Raw genomic sequence first — 23,604 nt, forward strand, 5'->3', positions numbered from 1 at the left:
AGTTTGTGGGGGCGATTTGCAATAGTATCTGTGGAGTTCCCAGATTTGAACACAGTGTGGCAGTGTTGGACCACTATAGCGCTTTTTAGTCCATTGCCGATATCAATCAATTATGATACACTGCTGACGTATTTTAAGGACCAATTTAAGACATTCAAACAATGGAGAGAAACGCGCTTTATGTGATCTGTGGACTTGGACAATTGAGCCGGAAAACCTTGAACTCTAAAATGTCTACATGGTGATTGGCGATGACCGTGACAATTAAACCAAATTCCTTAATAAGTAGTACAGTGCAGTATTGAGAGCAACATCTGAACAGATAGGGGCGGGGGTGGAGTCGTCACGGTAAAGAGATTACGGGGGGGGGGGGGAATATTCCAGATTACACAGCTAATGTTTCTGATGCTGGCGCTCAACTGTGCAGACCTTCAAGAATCATCACAACTATTTGTGGGTGAGCAAGAAGGGAGGAAGGGAGGAAAGGGAACAACTGCCACCCCAGGCCTTTGCAACATTTGGATCAGTGGAGGAGGATGCAGCAGTGTGTACGGTTTCGTATCTGACTCATTTGTTGAAGATAACATCTGATGTATGATAAGAAGACAGAACAGAAGGTTGCTGCTTAGGTCGGCATCGTGTACAAGTTTTAAAAAGAAAATGTCCAAGCGAGTTAAATGAGCCGGGATTTCCAGTGGATATACTTTTGACACACTCTTGGGCGAAGATGGAGAGTTGTGCTTTTCTGCCCTTCCTGGAGAAGTTCATGATGAGCCCACTTGTCACCTGGGTATGTGATTCACTGATTCACTGTGATGATGGACTTCTGTTGACGTGAATGATCACACGGTTCTCCGCAGGTCAAGACTTTTGTTTCTCGTGACGAAGGCCAGCACGTGGACTTTAGTGAATTACTGGATGGAGTTTTTCTGAACGACGTCATGAGCCAAATGTAAGTGATGTTTTGGGTTTGTGTCCATTTCTTCAATTGAATGTTACAACAGAAAGCTGTTTGAGCATCTATTTAATATCATTGATATCCAGTTGAAGGCCCATGTATTAGTATGCTCTTTTTTTTCTCACTATAAGAAATTTTAGCACACAAGGAAAAAGACGAGTGTATAGGCCTAGTGGTAAAAAGATCTCCTAACTTTGTTTTTTTTAAACTGCTGTATGAAATTTCATGATTAAGACAACTTCATGTTACTCGTGTGGGAAAACCTAACTAGTTGACACTCGTACTTCTAGTGACATATATTCAAATCATTTATTTAACATCCAGCATTGTACTAGTAGCACACAGATGTCAACTAGTGCACAGTTTTGCCTCACTAGTACCATGTCCTAATCATATGGCAAAGTTGTCCTACTAGTGTGCGGTAATAACATACCGTAGTGGACAAAAAATGGACTAGTAGGACGCTGTCGTTCAACTTGTGCACACTAGTTTTTCTACTAGTGTGCTGAATATTTACTACTGCTATGACTCATGAAGTTTCGATAAAATCCTCCCGAGATAGATGAGACATCATACATTTTGTGAAGATGCGTTTTTTTTTTTCCATTTAATTTCATGTATTACTTAATTCTGACAGCACAGTTCACATTAATAAACATCTTCAGAATATGCAGTGAATTCAAGATGAAATATACCGCCATTAGTTTAACGCTAGTTTTCATCCATAGTCTCAAATACATAACAATGAATACAGAACTTTGAAGTTTGGATAAAATCCTACCGAGACAGATGAGACCACATAAATTTTGTCGAGATGCTATTTAAAGGATTATGATTTGAGCACCGTATGTTCTAAAGGAATTATCCCCACCCTTAGAAAACGGATGGTCTACTGGTAGTTGTACAGTTATAGCAAGTGACAATACTGGACGCTCTATTTGTGAGGGGTAAAATAAATAACCCAGTAGAGTTGTGGAAAGCTGCCATTTGTCAACCATTAAGGGACAGTGTCCATGTATTAATTTTATCAACCAGTTTCACAATAACCATCTCTGCATGAGAAATAACGCTTCACTGGGAAGAGGGGAGGGGGTGGAGGTGGGATAATCTCTTGGATTGGGAGACCCTCTGAGATTAAAGCCATGTTGCTGGGGTTTAGTGGCATTTGAACACAGATGGGAGGGGGTGACACAGAAATGGGGCAAAAAAAATGGGTGGAGGCAGGAAGACTGCACAGTGTGACGAATGAGCGGCTAACAGCATTTGTATTGAGTTCTGAGTGCAATAATAGTATTGTCTATTGCATCGTCATTTCTCAATGTGGGTCACTGATGGTGTAGTGGTACACTCGCCTGACTTTGGTGCGGGCAGCGTGGGTTCCTTTCCCACTCAGTGACGGTGTGAATGGGAGTGCGAATGGTTGTCCCTGTCTATATGTGCCCTACGACTGACTGGCGACCAGTTCAGGGCGTAGTCCGCCTTTCGCCCGAAGTCAGCTGGGATAGGCTCCAGCGCCCCGCGACCCTAACCAGGATAAGCGGTCTTGAAAATGTATTCAGCACAGTCAAATGATTTAAGACATCCTAACCATTTCCATCCCACTTGTTCGTTAGCAAATTGTGACTGTTTTACACATGCCCTAACTTGTTGGTCACTGCCTTACCTTGCCACCATTCCAATGGATTAAAAAAAAAAAAAAAAAAAAAAGAATGATGAAATCAAAACAATGACAGTTTCTGCCCTTATTCGGCATAACTAAAATGGAATGAGTCTGGCTTTGCATATATGGCAGCCAGCAACCATGTTTGAAATGTGTTGGGTCATTTAAATGTCACTTTTGGGATGTGTAAGCAACCATTTAGCTGGAAAGAAAATCTGCTATTTGCCACGATGTTGTGATGACATCGGAACTTTCCGAGTGCGCAAGTCGATTGCTCTGGTGTCATTCCTATGCAACTCACAGCCTTTAGGGGTTATATTTACACATTATCTGTCTATTGCTATCATATGCTGTAATGTGCTAACCAGTGTAATTGACTTCAGTCTGGCTGGAATCTCTCAGCATTGACACGCAATTTCAATTTCAAAGTTACCTTTTCTTGTATTTTCATCAGACATGCACACAGGTTGAACAATATGGGTAGTTATAGTATTTATTTATGCAATCATTATTTGACTGAACAAAGTAGATTCTAGAATAGTGATTCTGATCTAGACTGGTGGGTCGTGGACCCAAAAGTGGGTCATTGAGCCATTTTGGCTGGGTCGTGGAGAGGTAGTAAAAAATGTATAGAATAATTCCGACAGTTAAAACTGTTGCAGTTGCTTTGGTCTATAGCCTTCATTTCTTCAAAAGAGGACAAACTATTGATGTTGTACTGAGTGCCAAGATATAAGTTGTTATTTATCCTCAGTTTCTTAGTAAGGTGCTCTGACAGGGCATTTTAAACATGTAAGCATGAGGAGTTATGTTTAACAAGATGATATTTTTCCAAAGGCTATTTTTGAACAATGGATGTTTTTAATTGTTTCTAACTTCTGTAAAAGTGGCTCACAACTCAGCGACAATAGAAAAATGCAGGTCCCATAGTGGCAACAGTTGAGAACCAATGTTCAAGATAGATATGTTCTCGATAGAAAGTTCTAGATAGACAGTCAATTGAAGATTGTTTCTGTGTTTCTTACTAAACTCAGACATCCTCCAGCCGTACCTCAAGCTGCAAACAAATTGAGAAAGGATCCAAATCAGAGGGTCCACAACTTGACCTTTCTTGTTCAGAAAATCAAGACCTATTATCTGGTGAGTTCCTCCCTGAGTTTGTCCCGCATCCATCCAAGCTACATGCTGCTTGGCCCTCTCACAACACTGGAACAGAACATTGGAACAACTTTGCACACACAGGCACACACACACTGGCTAACATAAGCACGAACCTGATCGTTGGTCAGACTCGTTTCCCTACAGATCCAGTTCTGTCTTAAGACGGGTGCCCTATATATCACCCATGTCAACATCTGTGTAATCAGCACGGGAGCAGTTGGAGCGCAGCAGTCGAGCTGCAGTCAGAGCGCTAGAGCCGCACATTTCAAGCACGGGATGCTGTGGCACACAAATCATTGCTGATGAGGCTTGGATTTTCCTCCTCTGTCAAATTAATTAACCGCACTTTGAGATAAACCGCCTCGCATTCAAATCTGTTGAGATTACAAGAATGTCATTTTCAAGGAGGATGGTGCATTTAGATTCTTGAATTAAGTGATGTGGCCTGAATGACGTTTTCTGCAGCAACATCTTCAACAGCATGTCGAATTACATATTTGATTATAACTCAACTGATAGGGTAGGCACTCCTGATACATTTGTACTGCTAACATTTATAAATACTGTCTTTATATTATATTATTAATACTGTCTTTCATGGAAAATATGAATGTGGGACAGTTTTTGATTTTATTTTTAGCTGCTTCTATCCAGGCTTGTTTTGGCTATTTTTACACTGTCACGCCCGCAGAGATGGTTGACTTCTTTTACACTAATTGAAGCAGTTTGAGTTGATCAAAGGGAATCTTGGACAAATTCTACAAACCGATATACCGATGAGCATCTGCATCTATGTTAAGACACAATATGTGATTGATATACTGTATATATATATAAATATATATATATATATATATACATATGTCTTTATCCTTGACTTCATCTTTTTGGTTTGCATTTTGTTTTTCAGGAAAACCTGCGACAGTTGATTATGATTCCTCTTCCAAATGTGCTGCTGCTTTCAAGGACTCCTCACACTGGTATGCCATCCATCCATTTTTTTTTTTTTATAGCGCTTGTGCTCACTAGGGTCGCGGGTGAGCTGCAACCTATATCAGCCGACTTTGGGGGGGTGAACGGGGTGAACGGGGGCCTTGGCATCCACCCACAATGGGGGGGACTTAGGTTGCCATTGATGCCGCTTTACTGGTGAGAGGGTTTAACACCTACACTTTTCCCACTCGTATTGCGGTACGTTACCCAAATTAATTACACATTGTGTCATGACTTCTACTTTACTGTATTTTCATTTAAACGTTTCAGTATTAAGTAGTTTTTCTGTTCTTACTTCCAACAGAGCAAAGTCTGTTGGAAATGAAGAAACTATTGCTGTTACTCCTGGGATGTGCAGTCCAGGTAAACAGTTAACTGTCTGGTGTCTAATATGTGGATGTCTAATATACAGTCAATGTTTTGTGACAATATTGTTGGCAAAATAATCCCTAATCACGTTATTATCTGAAGCCGAACGTATGAGCTTTTTGTGTTTCCTTTTCAGTGTGAGAAGAAAGAGGAGTACATTGAAATAATCCAGACGCTTGACTTTGACACGAAAGCAGCCATAGCTATGCATATTCAAGAGGTATCCAGATTGAGTTTGCTCAAAATCAAGTCACTTGGAATTCTGTGTAAATTAACTTGTTTTCATTAAGATTAAGATCACTTTTGCAAGAGTAACCGAAAACCAAGAACTACGTACTGTAGATAGTTACACTATGTCAATATGTGTGCAACTCCCTTGATGCCCAAACTGTCCCACCCCGATATTCTCCAGCTAACCCACAGTCAAGACAACCTCCTAGATCTGCATTGGTTGGAGTGCAGTGATATGCCCGCTGTTGAGCTGGAGGTTGTCGCTAAGACTATGGCTGTCAATCTTCAGCACTTGCTGGACCAGAGGGACGCACATCTGGAGGTAAGGCACGATACCGGTTCGAAATGTGCATGGAAGATAACCAGCTACGAATTCCAAATATGCAACTCTAATTGGGCAGTAAATTGTAATTGGTTATAACGAAAAGAAAAAATACATCTAGCAACAATTGTCAGATTCAACAAGGTAAAGTATGAATAAAAGTGTTAGGACACAACTCTTAAACAATCAATCTATGGAATAATCAGGTATTGATCTACTCTAAACCTTTCTGATAAGCCTGAAACTTCATTTCTCACCAAAGGCATAAAGACATGCTTGGATGAGCTCACTGTGCAAGAACCTGACAGCCCTGATCTCAACCCCATCAAAGAATTTGGAATGAACTCCAATAGAAATTGTGAGCCAGGCCCTGCTGTACAACAGTGACACATGCCCTCACAAATGGGGGTGGGAGAAAGTCCAACAGACACTCCATTTTTTGTTTCTTACATTTGTTTGTAAATTCCATGCAGAATTCTCAGCTGTGAAAAGGGAATGCTTCTGATTTTTTTCCCCCACTAAAGATGACCAAATAACCTGCAACCTGTTGTAATTCCAGTATATATCCATTTGTTTTCTAAGACTATAGCAGAGCTAACACCGGAAAGGGAAGGGGTGGTCCGTGTGCTCTGTAGCTCATCCAGCCCACAGTCCGCCATCTATCCTCCCAGCATGCAACAGCAGCAGCCGGGAACTCAGCAACACTTGGTGGTGGAGCTTGCCGACTCTAAGGCCAAGATCAGACGACTTCGACAAGAGCTGTGAGTATCTAGTGCATAAAGATGGAGGCCCCCTTCACCTACTTCTAAGACAAGAATGCTGTGCTGGACTGTTTGTGACCAATAAGGCAAATTTTTTCATCCTAACAAAAAACAATGTTTAGAAAGTGATTGTAAACAAATCAATATCAGATTGATTCCCTTTGGGTTGCCATTTAGATATAAATAAATATGATAATGATCGGCAGTTAGCACATCCACCTCACAGTTCTGAGGACCGGGGTTCAAATCCGGCCTCGCCTGTGTGGAGTTTGCATGTTCTCCCCGTGCCTGCGTGGGTTTTTCCTCCCACATCCCAAAATCATGCGTGGTAGGTTGATTGAAGACTCTAAATTGCCCGTAGGTGTGAATGTATGTATGTATGTATGTATGTTTGTTTGTTCATATGTGCCCTGCGATTGGCTGGCGACCAGTTGAGGGTGTACCCCGCCTCTCGCCCGAAGACAGCTGGGATAGGCTCCAGCATGTCCACGACCCTCGTGAGGATAAAGCGGTACGGAAAATGAAGGAATGATAATGCTCAACTTTGATTGACACAATGAGAGAGGGATTTGCTGAACAATATGTTAATCATTGCTTGTTGTTGGCAATGGTGGAGAATTGCACTGGATCATATTGAGAACTGCTTGTAATATTTTGTTGACTTTATTTAGCCACATGACAGAATCAAAATATTCAACATTTCTCTGTATGGTGCAGTACAAGTCCACGCCACTGCAAATGACACAGAAATTTTATATTTACAAAATCACCCCTGGTACCTGGATACTAATAATATACTACTAACTTTGTTCTCAGAGAAAGTAAAAACTAAGGTAAAGTCAATCAATACAATAAATACAGTAAACTACTTGACTTACTGTCAAGTTTGTAAATGAGAATAAATGCAGGCATATGGTGTTCATTGACTGGAGTAAATTGCAACACATTTCTTCTGTGACTTTTTCTAAAAAGCTGTATAATTTCTTTATTAAATATCACTTTTATGTAATTGTATCGCATTATATTTCTTTATAAAATTCCTCCCTGCATGGGGTCAATTCTGTAAGCCCACTTGAATGACAATATTTATTTTATTGCTTCCTAAAAGGTTACTTTTGTATGTTGTCAAAAACAAATAAAAAGTATGCAGAAGTAGATATGTAGACTGTGGAAAATAAAAAGTAAATGTCTTTGTGGGGGACATGGGTTGCTGCATGGTACTTATTGTAAGCTGTTTCTCCTCTGGAGACCTTCCAGTAGTGACTGAATGAGACAGATAGTGCAGGATAAGAGATGCCCCAGGGAGTTTGGCCCACATTAAAGCCTGCCTGACAGTTTCAGTGGTTGTGCACTATACTGTACCTCTGACCCACATTGGCTTTGTGCCCGTGCAGATCATGAATGCACGTCCACACTAACCCCGATCGCAAGAGCTCTACTAGCGACATTGATCATAATCACCTTCTAGTGTATTTTCCTTGCTTGTCAGACAGTCCCAAGAACAAACACAAATTAAACCATTCATGTATTTATTTATTTCTCTCTTTCTTCTCTGCGTCTAAGCAGATTTTCTTTTGAACTTGACTATTCACAATTTTCATGCATATAAACAGACAACTTGGTACAGTCAGCTGCAGCAAAAAGGCAAATTGTTTTTTTGTTTTTTTTTGTAATGCCTAGAATATTATTGAAATGTGATTACAGTAATATAGAAGTAAGACGTTCTTCTTGTGTCTCAACTTGTGTCTGTGTGTTTCTGCACTCTGTCCATCCCCGCAGAGAAGAGAAGAGTGAACAAATGCAGGACAACAGACACGAGCTTGAGAACGTGGAAGCAGAGCTAAAGAGGATCCAGCAGGAGGTTTGGAAGAAAAAAATAAAAACGAGACAAACATTGCATTGACAGTAACACATAATGGAGTAACCTCCTGACCCTTCTCTGCAGATTACACATCTTTTTAAATAAAAAAAAAAAAAACACTCAGAAGCAAAGCTGTGCTTACTGATTGTGAATGAACTGAATACAGTTTTACCCTGTTCAAGCTTTGAAGCATAGTTTGGTAGCACCTAGTAGCCTGGTTAACATTTTTAGCAGCGATTTTTAGGGTTATTGTTCTTCCCTTAAAGGAGAGCAGAACATGGCATAAATACCACATAACATGTTAATACTTACAGGGAACATGTTTTCATCTCGACACAAACTGGGTTTCTAGCAAAAGTTTGAATTCAGATTGATTAAATCCTGTGAAATGACTGGGGCTGAATGCTCTACCATGGTCATAGCCTAATATCATAATTCTGATGCCTACTGCAGATGGAATTGTCACTGTTGTATCGGTTGATTTTTTTTTTTTAAATCTGAAAAGCTTTTTAAGACTAATTTGATATAAAGCATAATTCTGTTTGAATCTTCATCAGAATTTGAAGCTGCTTGTAGATGCCCGAGCAGCCCGCACCTACCGCGATGAGCTGGATGCACTGAGAGAGCGAGCGATCAAAGCTGACAAATTGGAGAGCGAGGTGGCACGCTATAGGGAGCAACTGCACAAGATGGAGTTTTACAAAGCCAAAGTGGAGGTTAAAACAACTATAAATAACTTGTTTTACACATGCACACGCACGCCCTTTGCAAATTTCATTTTGAGAAATGCGCATTTCTTGCATATACTGTATTGTAGGTAATCTTACATAGCATACTTTTAATACAATTTATGGGAAATGGGAACATAAACAAGTGTTTCAATTGTATTTTTGCAGCATTTCATATTTCAAGTGATGATAAATGTTTTTCCTTGGTTGGGGGCGATGGCGTACCTTAGGAGCTTAAGGAGGATAACAGAGTGCTGCAGGAAACCAAAGAGGTGCTAGAAGATCAACTGGCAGGCTGGAGGGCACGCTCAGATAAAATTCACCAGCTGGAGAAGCACAGCCTGTTGCTGAAGGCCCGGATCCACGACATGGAACAAGTAACAGTAGTCTTCACATTTTACACATGGCAAAATAGAGTAGTGGAAAAATATTAGTTTAACTATCTTGATCTTAACAAGCTTATCAATATGCACCTCCACTTTAGGGAAGGGATACAGATCGTAAATGCATTGAGGAACTGCAGGATGAAAACTTGACTCTGTGTTTAGCACAGAGGAGGAGCGTGGAGGAGTCCCAGCACCTGGGATGGGAGTTAGAACAACTATCGAAGACCACCGTAAACTCTCAGGGTAGGAGCTGGTATTTAATGTTTAGTGATGGGCAACACTGAATCCTTGAGGAGGATTTTAAAGGTGCCATATTTTACCAAGCCAACTTTTTCTAGGATTTGGGATGTAATATTGTCTCTATGGTGCCTCAGTAAACATGTGAAATATGAATTAAAATCGCCCACGCATTCCTGAGTTACTGACATTTTTCTGCTTGGAGGCCTGAAATCTTATTTCCGCCCTTCCACCCTCCACTGGAGACATTACCAGGTACACCACTCGCAAGATCCAATACAAATGTGTTGCTGTTTTGATTGACACTGCCAGTGACGTATTAATTTCACATTTATTATTGTGATTGTACTTTACAGTGGTGTAGAATTACATTAAATTATACAGAAAGGTGATTTTTATTGTTTTGGATAACCTTTTTATTCATCTACCTATTTTCTGTATGGCTTATCTGAGTCAGGAGCCGGACCTCACCTTGGACTGGTCAGCAACCAGTCGCAGGGCACAGACAGATAACCATTCACTCTCACATTCACACTGTCACTGAGTGAGAAGTGCACCCATGCTGTCTGCACCCAAGTCGAGCGAATGTACCACTATACCATCATCAGTGACGATACCTTTCTTTTTAGCAACAAGAACATTTTAGAATCACAGCTCAGTCAGATGCGATACAATAGACACACAATAATAAACACATTGTTAAATCAATATATGAACAATATGTTGGGAAAGGCAGAATTTTTTTATACACATTCTTTTATACTTTAACTCATTTGATTGTACATGAGCACACAATACTAGTAGCCTCATGGGATATTTACAGTCAATTCAAACTAAGACTTTTGAAAATGCTTACTCTGCATCAGCCAAACAAACGGCAACATTCTATAGTTCCTATTAAATGTTCATTAATACAGTACAATGTCCAGATCTTGTTGCCTATCACCTCTACTATTATATGTTTCTCTTTAGGGCAGCAGACTTTCAGTGACGAGGTGAGCGAGCGGATTCGTAGTCGGCTGTTGAAGTTGGAGAAGGAGAACAGAAGTCTCCTGAAGACTGTCGAGGAGCTCAGGGGTGTCTGTATTCACAACAACGCACAGACCAACAAACACTGTCACCACAGTGAGAAGGATCGTGTCCACCAGGTGGTCTGCTGCACTGACAAGTGGACATCGTCAACGAAAGAAAACATAATGTCATTGACTCCCTGCTCACATGAGCAGAACTGCAGAAATGTATCCAACATAGGTGCAGTGAAACAGAAGATATCCAATACAGATTCTCAATACAAAGAGTCAGAGCAAGTCCACACAGATGTCCACCTCTCAGCTAATACAGCCCGTCATATTCAGGAGAAAGGACAGGTAGACGGCAACGACAGCGGAGAACATTTTAAGGCAGTTATGTCTGACCTGCAAGTGTATGAAAATAGTCACAATGCTGCCCATTATTCTGTGGGATCAAACAATCCCTCTCCTGGCTCAAGAAGCAGCAGCTGCAGCCATGACAGCACATTCATGGGCCTGCCAGCACGCTTCGCTAATGCCAACAAGCACACAGAGCGTTTGGAGGCCAAATGCAAGGCCCTGGACTCCATTAATCAACAACTGCAAACTTCCCTTGGTAACACTGGTAGGTTTTATGGGGGGTTGAGTTAGGAGACCCCTTGAGGTCTTCACATTACTTTTTTTTTCAAATCCTTCCTCTTTAGAGCGAAAAATCCAACAATTGGAAGCTGAGGTTCAAGAACTGGAGGCAGACAACCAGAGCCTCCAGGCCAGTTTAGAGGAACTCCGGATTACTGTGCGCCGTATGGAGCAAGTGGAAATAGAGAAGCAGAGTTTGGAACAAGAAACAGCAGCATTGGAGAAGGTGAAGAGGCAACTGGAGAAGGAGAATCGAAGACTGCGGCAGCAGGTAAGTGCAAGGTTGCCGGATTTTGAGTACTGTATTCGTTATGGCTAAACATATACCATAATCTGTTGTGTATAATGCGCATTATATATAGGTATAGCAGAAAATGAAAAAGACTTTCACATTTTAGAAATGTATGCCGCCATCTAGAGGTTATAAAGAAGCTGTACAATTTCATTCCAATATGCCACCACCCCCTAGAGGTTATGAAAAAGTTGTACACTTTCATTCTAGTATGCCACCTAGAAGTTATGAAAAAGGTGCAGCCTAAACTTTTCATTCCAATATGACAGGGGTATACAAAATTAAAAAAAATACTTCATGTTTTGATCATATGGGTAGAAGCAAAATCATGCATTGTAAAAATGCATTATAGATAGGTTGAAGGGTTTTCCAGAATTTTGAGATCAACTTTGGGGGTGCGTATTATACATCGGTGCGCATTATACATGAGAAATTACGATACTAACAGTCGCTTCATCTTCCATGTCAGACTGAAATTCAAGAAGCCAATTTAGATAGCAGTAATGTCTGCATGGCGAGCCTGGAAAGGGAAATGCGCTGTCTGGTGAAGGAGGTGGAGGAGTTAAGGGAGACTGCCGAGAGGGTCAAAAGGCTGGAGAGAGACAACAGAGAACAGGCCAAGCAAGCTGATATCGACCAGAGGACCCTGGACACGTTTAGAGAGGTAACAAGGAGACTAAATACTAATCTGCTCTGACCTTGACTCATAATGGATTTTTTTTATTTGTGTACAGCCTGTGTACATAAACAGTACACTCACAGGCCACAATATTAAGTATACTTGCAAAAATGAGCTCCAATATTAAAACTTGTATTAAAATATTACAATATACTGCAATATATCCTGAATACTATTCATAATGGTCTTGGTTCTTGATTCAGTTAAGAAAAACATACTTTAAGTAATAATGCTTGATATTGATTTGCACAGACATTTGTGAATTCAACAATGTGTTTTGTCACTACTACAGTATTGTGGCTGAAGTTTGCAGAATTTCACTGTATCTTACTGAGAGAGGCATCCAATACCGGTCATGTTGCCCAACTAAGTAACCAAATTATTATAAATAGTTTTCAATATGATTAAGTGCAATTCTGCACCACAACAATGAATAACTACCACAATGAACAAAAAAATCAATATTTCTCTGACTGTGTTAGTCATAAGAGAATATCATTAATTTTGAAAAAAAATCTTGTTAGACATTTTTAATTTTTCTTCATCTTGTAAAGATTGTACAGCTGCATATGTACCAAGAATATAAAGCTCTGACTTGTGTCCTTGAAACCGAAAACAGTATAAGAAAAGAGAATAAAACATATTCATTTATAGTGTTGTATGGTATACATCATCATTGTCGAAAGGAAATTACATCCTTACATTTTTTTATTTGAAAAACAACAATCCTTACTTTTCTTTTTTTCTTGATAGAAACATATTTAAGGATGGACAGTGATGAATCACAGTGACTACAGAAAGTTTCAAAATTATTAAATATATACTGTACTGTGTCCACATTTTCTGTCCATTAACCCTGGGTGGTTGATTCGCTTTAGGAGCTTGTTAGTGAGAAACTGAAGACCCGGCAGAGAGAAGATGAACTAGAGCGTCTGTCCCATGAGCAGGAGATGAGGATTCTCAACCGAGAGCGTAAGCAATCTGTGGAACCTGACACAGCCGAACGCAGGTGTACATGCATTGCTTCTCTTTTGAAAATAGGAAACAGACATCCCCCAACTGCATGTTGAAAGTTAATATCTTATATATATATATATATATATAAAATTGTCCATGCATCAGGTTCAATGTGCTGGAGTCAGAGTTAGAGTTGACCATGAAGAGGTCTATACAAATTAAAGATAACAAGATGGCTGTGCTGGAGGCCCGTCTACAAGAATCCTCTACCCTTAATCAGCAACTTCGCCATGAGCTCAGAACTGTGAGTTACATCACGGACACAACTTTACTGAAATGTCTTGTTTTGTAGTTTTGTTTAGTTCCAGGGATTTGAACTCTGTTTCGCCATGCAGGTTAAACTGAGCTATGAGGCCTTGCAACAAAAGCAGGAGGAGGAGCTGACTGCATCCAGCGCCTCCCCACTGAGAGAGAATGGAAAGGCAATGAGTGAATGGCTGCGTGAAAGCCACGAAGCCACCAAAGAGCTGTTGAATATTAAAGACAGACTGATTGAAGTAGAGAGGAATGTAAGTTGCAGTAGTGTACCAACAACCGCACAGTTCCAAAAAGTTATATTTCTGAAATGTGTATGGATAGAATAGAACCAGTTCCCCTCATCACATTTGTACTCCTCACCTTTTCCTAGAATGCAACACTGGAGACAGAGCGCCAGGCTACGCAGGCCCATCTGAAGCAGCTGGCAAGTCAGTCTGATAGTCAACAGGCTCAGATCCTCGCCCTGCAGAGACAAGCTGCCTCCCTGCAGGAGAACAACACCGCTTTGCAGACACACAATGCTGACCTGCAGGTACGGGGGAAAGAAATTAACCTGAGTTTGCATCAACATGCATGTAGAATGTATGTACTGTACTGCATGCTGAAATTAACAGAACTTCCTGCTTTTCCAGGTGGAAAATTCCACATTAAACTCCCAGATTGCTTCCCTGATGGCTCAGAATGCTCAGTTGCAGCAGCAGCAGGTGGGAACAGAAAGCGAGAGGGACAGTGCAGTGCGTGAACGCGAAGAGCTGCGTGGTGCTCATGAACAGCTATTACGTGATCATGAGCGTCTGGTGGCTCTCCACGAGCGGCAAGCCACAGAGTATGAGGTCCTCATGGGGAAACATGGCTGTCTGAAAAATGCCCATCGGACGCTGGAGCTAGAGCACCGCACACTGCAGGACAGGTGAAAAAAATAAGTGTGAAAAAGGTTGAATGTCTTTTTTGCTCACGTTTTTCTTTCAAAGTTCTGCAGTTGTTTATTCAAAAGAGACGTGCAGTAGTCACTTTTGACATTTTTAGTTTCACATCAATACATCAACTTTGGTGTTATTTTTACTTTAACTTTATCACTCGTGCCATTGATGAATTTAATACTGTGTTTACTTTACTGACTCAGTGGGGAAAGGAGATTAGGTTTTCACCAGTGTGGGATTATTTCTTTGTCCGCTTCCTTGCCACAGTTTTTTTGCTCTGATAGTGAGATACTATTCCAAATAATTTTTTGTGGGAATCCAGACAATATTGATGCCATGAAAAATTGTTCTCCATTTTCTATAGCCTAGCCCAGCTAAATATGGTATGATATACAGTACCAGTAAAAAAAAAAAAAAAGCACAAATATTGAACTGGTTATTGTTGTGGCTGTAGGCTCTTCCCAAGATGGATCACCACAGAAAATACTGTATATGTGTAAAATAAATATATCCATCCATTTTCTACACCACTTATCCTCACTAGGGTTACGGGTATGCTGGAGCCTAACCCAGCTGACTGCGGGCAGGAGGCGGAGTACACCCTGAACTGGTTGCCAGTCAATCGCAGGGCCCATATAAACAAAAAAATCCCTTCGCATTCACATTCATACCTATGGGCCATTTAGAGTCTTCTATTGACCTACTGTGCATGTTTTTGGGATGCGCGAGGAAACCAGAGGACCCGGAGAACACCCACACAGGTACAGGGAGAACATGCAAACTCCACACAGGCAGGGCTAGGATTTGAACCCTGCTCCTCAGAACTGCGAGGCAGATGTGCTAACCAGTCAATCACCGTGCCGCCAAATATATATTCATCCATTTTATGTACCGCTTTTATCCTTACAAGGGTCACAGGCCTGCTGGAGCCTATCCCAGCTATCTTCGGGCGAGAGGCGGGGTACTCCCTGAATCGGTAGCCAGCCAATCGCAGGGCACATAGAAACAAACAACCATCTAGGGGCAATTTAGACCAAGATTAACATCTACCAAAGTGATGGAAAGGCCAAAGTATGGAGAAAGAAAGGATCTGCTTATGATCCAAAACACACAAGCTCATCTGTGAAGCATGGTGGAGGTAAATGTCATGGCTTGGGCGGGCTTGCCTGGCTGCTTCTGGAACGGGCTGACTGGCCTTTAATGATGATGCAACTCATGATGGGAGCAGCAGAATGAATTCTGAAGTCTACAAAACAATTTTGTCTGCCAATTTATAGAAAAATGCAGGGAGAATTTTCATCATCCAACAAGACAATGACCCAAAACATACTGCCAAAACAACAATGGATTTCATCAGGGGGAAAACCTGTAAGGTCTTATACTGGCCAAGTCAATCACCGGACCTTAACCCAATAGAGCATGCATTTTACCTCCTGAAGAGGAGAATAAAGGGGGAAACCCCCAGAAACAAATAAGAACTGAAATAAGCTGCAGCAAAAGCCTGGAAAAACATTTCAAATTAAGAATGCAACAGTCTGCTGAAGTCAATGGTTTGCAGGCTTGATGCCGTTATTGCAAGTAACGGTTATGCCACCAAATATTAAAGGTTATTCACTTCAAGTTAATTTAATACTGTCTGTTCCAATACTTTTGCACACTTGAAAAGTGGGTGGGATTAAACAAAAGGTGCTCTGTCCTGCGTTGTTTAACACATCAAGATATAAATACCATGAAATAAAATATGGAATATATATATATATATATATATATATATATATATATATATATATATATATATATATATATATATAATGATCATAATGTCTCAGGTAAATAATTTCTGATTTTAACAGATGTTGTGATGTCAAAACACATTTTATTTATTCACATTTTATTTAATTTTGATTCAAATTGCAAATTTGGGAGCAATTAAAATTAAAATAATTAAAACAATTAAAATAAAGTTATCAGGGAAAATTTAAAATTCGAATATGAAATACTGAATATGAAAATCATATTCAGTTAGGCTGTGATTTGTTATACGTTATGTTAGATTTTTTTTAATATTTTGATCCCAGTAATACAGCAGAACCTTTGGGATTGAATTTACAGTAGTTATTAAGAAGCCCTTCACTCATTGATTCTGCACGTGGTAAATGAATATGCCTTGGCAGAGGTCTGGTTTTGAACTGGTGCTAATACTGTAGATATGGACATTTTATTACACATGTTTCGATTTGTTTTATATTTGATTGGCGTATTTACTGTAGGTACAACAACCTGTTGCAGCAACGGACCAAATTAGAAGATCTGGAAAAAGCCCTGAAGGAAGAGCAGATGAGGATGAGTCTGGAGAAGGAAAATCATAGGACCGCTGCTGCTGAATGTTGCAGGCTTCGGGATGAGAAAGACTGGTGAGAAAAGGGGAGCACGGGTAGATAAACAGTGCATTTACATTCTCAGGTTGTGACTACTACTAGTAGTAGTCGTAGTCGTCGTCGTAGTAGGATGCTATTTATCACTGTATACCGCAATATTGTACAATTTATTTCTCAGGCTGAACCAAACTTATCGTCAGCTTTTGAACGACAATGAGCTGCTGACAGCAGATCACAAGCAGCTCAAGAGCCAACTAAATGAGAGCAAGCTGGCGCACACCTGGCTGGAGGCAGATTTTTCCAAGCTCAAAAAGGAGTCTCAGCAACTTGATATCACCTCCACAAAGCTCACCAACCAGTGCGAGGTGTGGACTCTTGATCTTAACGTGCACGTTGTGACATTTTTCAGGGTTACATGAACCTTTGGTTAACTGATTTATTTGATTGGCTTGCGTTGAATTCTTACCCCCTGCTGGCCTGCGTGATTAGTTGCTGAGCCAGTTAAAGGGGAACCTGGAGGAGGAGAATCACCATCTTCTGAGTCAAATTGACACACTGATGCTGCAGAACCGAACTCTGTTGGAGCAGACAATGGAGAGCAAAGATCTGTTTCACATAGAGGAGCGACAATATATGTAAGCATCGAGAACCGTTTACAATCGTAGTACATTCAAACACAATAGACAATTAAAAGGCTGAACAAGACACGTAGGCCTTGGGAAAAAAGACAAACACAAATTTAAAAAATGGATTTGGCAGAATGCAAATATGTCATCTCCCAAATCCATCTTCAAACTGATAAATGTTGTGGCTGGTCAAAAAGGACTTGGCATGTTTTAACAGGGAACACAAGAAGCATTCTTCTACTGAAGCAGGTCTATCTGAACGAGACCGAAATTAAAGTCCTCATCAAACATGTTCTGTACCTTAGAATGAACTTAACCTCTGTCGTGTTGATCAGACAGTCGATGACTTGTAATGGATGTGGCGGACCACATTCATCCAATCTTTTCAATTACAGTTTTTCAAAGTGCCTTCTCTGAACAGTTTTCTGAAATGGTTTTGTGAAACAAACTATCTGGCATGGTAGTTCAGCCAAGTCCTTACTGAAGAGAATACTTTCAAATGAACAACCTTTGTCAACTCTCTCATTGTTTGTTCAGTGACAAACTTAATGATTTGAGGAGGCAGAAGGAGAAGCTAGAGGAGAAGATAATGGACCAGTATAAGTTTTATGAACCCTCACCTCCTCGCAGGTAAGTTGCTTGACATTTTTGGTTAATGTAGATGATGAGATCATAATCTTTTTTTTTATTTTTATTTTGTTATCTCTTTTGGGTCATGAGTTTAGGCTATGGTGCATTTACAAAATCATTTCTTTCAACAATCCTTTTGAAAATGTTCATCTTCAACAGGCGAGGAAACTGGATCACTCTCAAGCTGAAGAAATTGATCAAATCTAATAGCCATGAACAGGGACTAGAACACTCTCTCACGCCAACGCATTTGGAGGCACACCTCTCGTGTCACGACAGCAGCTCCTTCATTAGTTCAGATGGCTCTGGAGGCTCAACCTCCACATCAGCATGTGACGCCATATCACCGCAGCCTAACAACAGTGAGTACGAACTTCCCTAATTGCACTTTGGATTTTTATCAACAAGCTGTGACTGTGTGTCCAATGCCTCCTTCGTCCTTATGCATAGTCACTGTGCACTTTCCTCTGCATGCACCAAACTGTCTCTCATTTTGTCTTGTTTCTCTTCACTCCCTCTTCCCTTGAACCCTCCCCTTCATCTAAACTGCTCTTTTCCCATCTCTCGTTCCAATCTGTTACATCTGTTTATCACCCATGTGGATGCTGTCTGTTAAAAAGCCACACTGAAACTCTTTCCGCGTATGAGGAACACGCTGAAGAACAAAGAGAAAGTGAAGGCTCTCATTCAACGTTCCTTGTGTAAGACAGACTTCATTCAAGTGTTTGATCCCATCTTCACAATAGCCTTTAATTTCACTGCTAACTCAGAAATGAGAATGTACTGCCAGCTCATTTATGGTCATCACATCAGAACTTAACAATTAAAAGTCTTTCAAATAACATGAGCATCCATGGTGAGCGACTGGTTAGCACATCTGCCTCAAAGTTCTGGGGACCGGTGTTCAAATCCCGGCCCCGCCAGTGTGGAGTTTGCATGTTCTCCCCGTGCCTGTGTGGGTTTTCTCCGGGTACTCTGGTTTCCTCCCACATCCCAAAAACATCCAGGGTAGGTTAATTGAAGACTCTAAATTGCCCTTCGGTGTGAATGTGAGTGCGAATGGTTGTTTGTTTCTATGTGCCCTGCAATTGGCTGGTGACCGGTTCAGGGTGTATCCCGCCTCTCACCCGAAGATAGCTGGGATAGGCTCCAGGAGCCCGTGACCCTAGTGAGGATAAGCGGTAAAGAAAATGGATGGATGGATGAGCATCCATAGGATTTAGACTGCATCAAATTGGCTGCATTTGAAGACAGGGATATTTTCCCTCCAAAGCTAATTTGCCTCAGTCTCTATTAGCACCTGTACGTCCTCAGCCTTATCCACCTCTTCACTGTCCTGTTCTCTGGTACAACATCACAGCCCTGAGCAGCTTGATGTACCCCTCTGCCCCATTGGAGCAGGAGCAGTGGGCATACAGCTCTGAGGAGCTGGAAGGGTCGGAAGCTGATGTGAAGGACAGGAAAAAACGATTGACGTCATTCCTTAGCACATCCATCTTATCCACACTTCATTTGCATCCCACCACTGAACCATCCATCCAACTCCACACCACAGCCAATGACACTGATGTCCCAGATGTGTCAGAGCTGACAGGTAGAGGCATTTGCAAGCCATTCATTTCATTGACATCCTGTTTTTTATAAATCATTTAGAGGACTGTATATTTAACTCTTGAATTTATGGAACGTAAAGGTGTATCTTTTGTGAAGTACTTGTGCTCCACAGACAAGGATTCAAATGATAGTGCTGTGCCATCTGGTTTTGAGGACAACGACGAGCTGCAGCATCACGGTAAAGCTTTGTGAATAGCCGTTTAGAGGATTCAGCAAATACAGATGTATTACGCTTGCAGGAATTAGAGTAAATCCATCAAATCGCTATCATGACCTTGTTTCATATTAATCTGCATGCTGACAACAGAGGCAAAAAAAAAACAAAAAAAAACGACGAAGGAACATGTGGATCTGCCGCCCCCTTGCTACGATTAACAGTATGATACATTTGCAGAGGCACTGTTAAAGAGAGATAAATCTAACCTGCAGAGATTGCAAAAGTACTCCACACTCTGTACTTAAATAGAAGACATTTGTGTAAAGGAAAATACTGTATTCACCTCCTGTCCTTTAGTAAATGTAAAACAAGTACAGACTGACATGTACTAGAAGTAAAAATGTTTTTTTTTTTTTTTTTACTGTCAGTTACACACAATTTGATAACGTGGCACAACGAGAAAAAAAACTGTGCACACAAAAGTTTCCCTCTTTTATTAACTTAAACAGTGTTTATACTGAGAAGAACAAAATAAAGGGCCCGTATTTTGCCAAACCAACTTTTTCTTGTATTTCAGCTGTAATGTTGGCTCTATGGTTCCTCGGTAAACATGTGAAATATGAATTAAAATTGTACATGCATTCCTGAGCCCCGGAGGTTTATCTGCCAAGAGGCCTGAAATCAGGTCATTCAAAATTCTCAAGCTCATCTACGTCACTACCTCTCCGCTCCAGAGCCAGCGCAGTCAACGTAACAAACACGTGTGCTCTCACACGTGTTTGGGTCTTCTGTAGTTGTCAGAAGGGCCTTTTCTGGACACTTGTAGGACAAAACCACAGTGGTTTTTTTAAAATGAAATTGACACTTTTATACAAAGTCCACGTTAGAGAGTCACGCTTTGGAGGTCTAAAGAGACAAAATGCGGGCCCTTTATGACCTAGGTAGCGTTGGCTCGACTTTTGACTTTTGTTTTCCTGAAACCATGATGTGCTGACAACATCAAACAATTTTCTTACATAAAGCCATTGTTGGGGAATATATAGTTTCTCCAAATCTGTTGCATCATCGTCGTTAATGGTCGTCTTTTCAGTGCCTGTTTCTCCCCCAAGATCTGAATCAGTCAAATCAATCAAGATCTTAGCTACAATAGACTTTGCCCCTATTTCCGTCTTTTTTATGCCGTGTGTTATCCACGGAGGTTGAAAAAGGTTATGAGGCTATTTTGACAAAGTAAGGAGGAGAAGGTACAGATATCTGTTTTTAAATGTAGGCAGTAAGAGTAAAAAAACTGTCAGAAAAATACATACTCATGTAAACAACAGATGCCTGAAAAACCTGTTTACGTACATTATGAAGTACCGTACAAATATTTCCTCGAGGTCCTTAGCTCAGTCCTCCACCACTGCTAACCTCTATATACGTATGACTCTTGTGCATAACTGAAATGTATCAGCATCTCACTGAGATGTTTCTTGTGTTATTTTTCTGTGATTAGCTCAAACCCCTCTTATTACGATGCAATGACTGCAACCGCAATATTAAATAATGTTGGTAAATAAATACTTCCCTCACAGTGACAGTCACACTGCCACAGTATTATCTTCATTACGCAGAGTTTTTGCTACAACCATCTGTATTGATCTCGTTCAATTGTGCAGGTTTACCTAATATATGTTGTACATGTGAGTGAATGTATAAAATGATATGAATTATCTTCCCAGGGCTTAATGTCACCCAGAGTCGAGCTCAAAGTGAGAGCAGTGGTGAGTTCAGCATGAGCCTGGATAATGAGCCATGGTCAAATGGCAGCAGCCCTGTCCAGCAGCCGCTGTCTCGCCACTCCTCTGTCTCGTACCAGCCGCCCAGTGACACCTCCACAACCCAGCACGCACAGCAAAGCTCCTCCACGGCACACGAGGAGAACGTCTTGGCCATCCCTGTGACAAATAGCCAGGAATCAGACCTCCTATCTCAACAGAAGGAGTCTACACCAAACCAGGACTTTTGGCTCACAAGGGGAACAAAGAGCATTAGAAGGGGATCGAAAGGAAAAGTGACACGTCGCCCGTCACATTCAGGGGGCATGTTAAGCACAAATTTAAGATCGAATTCCAGTAATACCGAATGTACCCAGACTTCATCTTGTTCACCAATTACAGTGTTTTATGTTCAGGGTAAGTCGTCCTCAATGTCTGGGTGCCTCAATTGCTTCTCTAATCCGCTGGGAAAAGAAGGGCGACTCAAAGGGTACAGGTCGTCGAAAAGTCTTCCTCGCGCCAGCAGTGTCATTTCCACAGCTGATGGCTCATCTAGACGCCCCAGCGTCAACAACGACTGCAAGGTGGGAGTCAAGACGGAGACACTTCCTGCCCCCATCTCAGAAAAGCGCAATAACCGAGAGAAACAAGAAAAAGCAGCCACATCCAATCAACAACCGCGACAATTCAGCGAAAGTAGTGGGCCCGGGCTCAGTCCTCCAGTCAAACCTCCAAGAGACCCAACAGTCATTGTTACCAAAGAACATCCTAATCCCCCCGTGCAGGAGTCGGATTTAAACTCCCCATTTAGCCTCAATTCTGTCTTCTCAAACACAATCTTCAGTGATTCTGGGCGGAATTGTCTGGAAGTGCTTGAGAGGAATGACCAGACAGATATTTTTCTCTATGAGTCCGCCTGCAAAAAAAACTACACTCCAGTGAGCCACAAGTCTACTCATAACAAAGCATTCACACTTAACATGGAAAATGTACAGAATCACAATCTTGATAATGGCAATTGATTGAAAGAAGGAGCATAGAGTATGAGTAATCTTGTTCATCTTCTGTTGCAAATGGATTCATAATATTACCCACTTTTATCTGTTACACGCTAAACGTGTAGCAAATTTTTCCAGCAATCCATGTTTTTGTTTCGGTATTTTATTCTGCGCTTCTCAGTAATTTACAGTAAATGTCTTGTTCACACACTAAGCCAGAGGCGTCTTAACTTTCTCTTCTAAGGGCCACATACTAAAAAAAAAAAAAGATCTAAGGATCCAAGAGCCACGGTCATTCTTCACCTTTAATTGATTTCACATGCTAAAACCAATCCCTCACTGAAGGTAACGATATGCTGAGCAATTATATTTTGTTTTCGATGTATATTATTCACATACATATACTGTATATCCAGTTGCCTTGATTCAACCTTTAGAGCAAAAAGTCAAGGATTTTTCAGGATTTTTGGTTAGCTGGTGCTGAATACATATATATATATATATATATATATATATATATATATTCTCTGTGCCCCTTATACTGAGCAGCAGCAGAATCACATCTGTTCTTCCAGAACCAAAACGAGAATGTAAATACTGTAGTGCAATGCGGTCAAATAACATGTACAGGCCGTGTCAAATGTTAACTCGAGTAAAAACGAACGGCACGCTCTCGTTTGGACACCCCTGTGAAGCTCTGTAATGCAGTTAAGCCTCACTTCACCTATCAGACAAAACCTTTATTTGAAATGTTTGTGACTTGCCGAAAGATTTGGATCCTGTAGTTGTGCCCTGGTGCTCAGTTCTTTGGACTTGTTAAACCTAGACTAATACATTTTAATGTGTACCTGAAAGAAATGTGATGATCATATGTGATAAACCATGTGTGTGAACCATTGAAGCTGTAACATGAACGCGTGTGGTTTTTCTTTTAATAAAGTAAACGTATACGAAAAATAGAC

The 23,604-nt window shown here is 40.9% G+C and overlaps 1 protein-coding gene across 3 annotated transcripts; it reads left to right on the forward strand.

The window, feature by feature from the left end:
- Positions 1 to 404: 404 nt before the first annotated feature.
- On the forward strand, positions 405 to 23,573 carry ccdc88aa (coiled-coil domain containing 88Aa). 3 transcript variants are annotated; one of them, XM_061680072.1, is made up of 28 exons: positions 405 to 790; positions 861 to 952; positions 3,653 to 3,758; positions 4,690 to 4,759; positions 5,077 to 5,135; positions 5,278 to 5,361; positions 5,554 to 5,694; positions 6,277 to 6,455; positions 8,235 to 8,316; positions 8,874 to 9,032; positions 9,275 to 9,421; positions 9,529 to 9,673; positions 10,640 to 11,302; positions 11,382 to 11,587; positions 12,078 to 12,272; positions 13,166 to 13,296; positions 13,410 to 13,548; positions 13,640 to 13,813; positions 13,933 to 14,094; positions 14,195 to 14,472; positions 16,753 to 16,896; positions 17,039 to 17,225; positions 17,350 to 17,495; positions 18,024 to 18,116; positions 18,276 to 18,478; positions 18,737 to 18,817; positions 19,843 to 19,908; positions 21,609 to 23,573. In XM_061680072.1, the coding sequence occupies exons 1-28, from the start codon at positions 728 to 730 to the stop codon at positions 22,664 to 22,666; spliced, it is 5,253 nt and encodes a 1,750-aa protein (XP_061536056.1). In that variant the 5' UTR covers positions 405 to 727; the 3' UTR covers positions 22,667 to 23,573. The 3 variants fall into 3 exon arrangements, with proteins under 3 accessions (XP_061536056.1, XP_061536055.1, XP_061536057.1); XM_061680071.1 differs by lacking the exon at positions 18,737 to 18,817 and adding an exon at positions 19,477 to 19,710; XM_061680073.1 differs by lacking the exon at positions 18,737 to 18,817.
- Positions 23,574 to 23,604: the final 31 nt, after the last annotated feature.

Source organism: Phycodurus eques, chromosome 6 (assembly GCF_024500275.1).
Source record: "Phycodurus eques isolate BA_2022a chromosome 6, UOR_Pequ_1.1, whole genome shotgun sequence".
Classification (NCBI taxonomy): domain Eukaryota; kingdom Metazoa; phylum Chordata; class Actinopteri; order Syngnathiformes; family Syngnathidae; genus Phycodurus; species Phycodurus eques.

Coding starts and splice junctions, on each gene's coding strand:
- ccdc88aa (XM_061680071.1), top strand. CDS start 728: ATGGAGAGTTGTGCTTTTCTGCCCTTCCTGGAGAAGTTCATGATGAGC. Junction 9,033..9,274: donor TTTACAAAGCCAAAGTGGAG/GTTAAAACAACT, acceptor GGCGTACCTTAG/GAGCTTAAGGAGGATAACAG. Junction 9,674..10,639: donor GACCACCGTAAACTCTCAGG/GTAGGAGCTGGT, acceptor GTTTCTCTTTAG/GGCAGCAGACTTTCAGTGAC.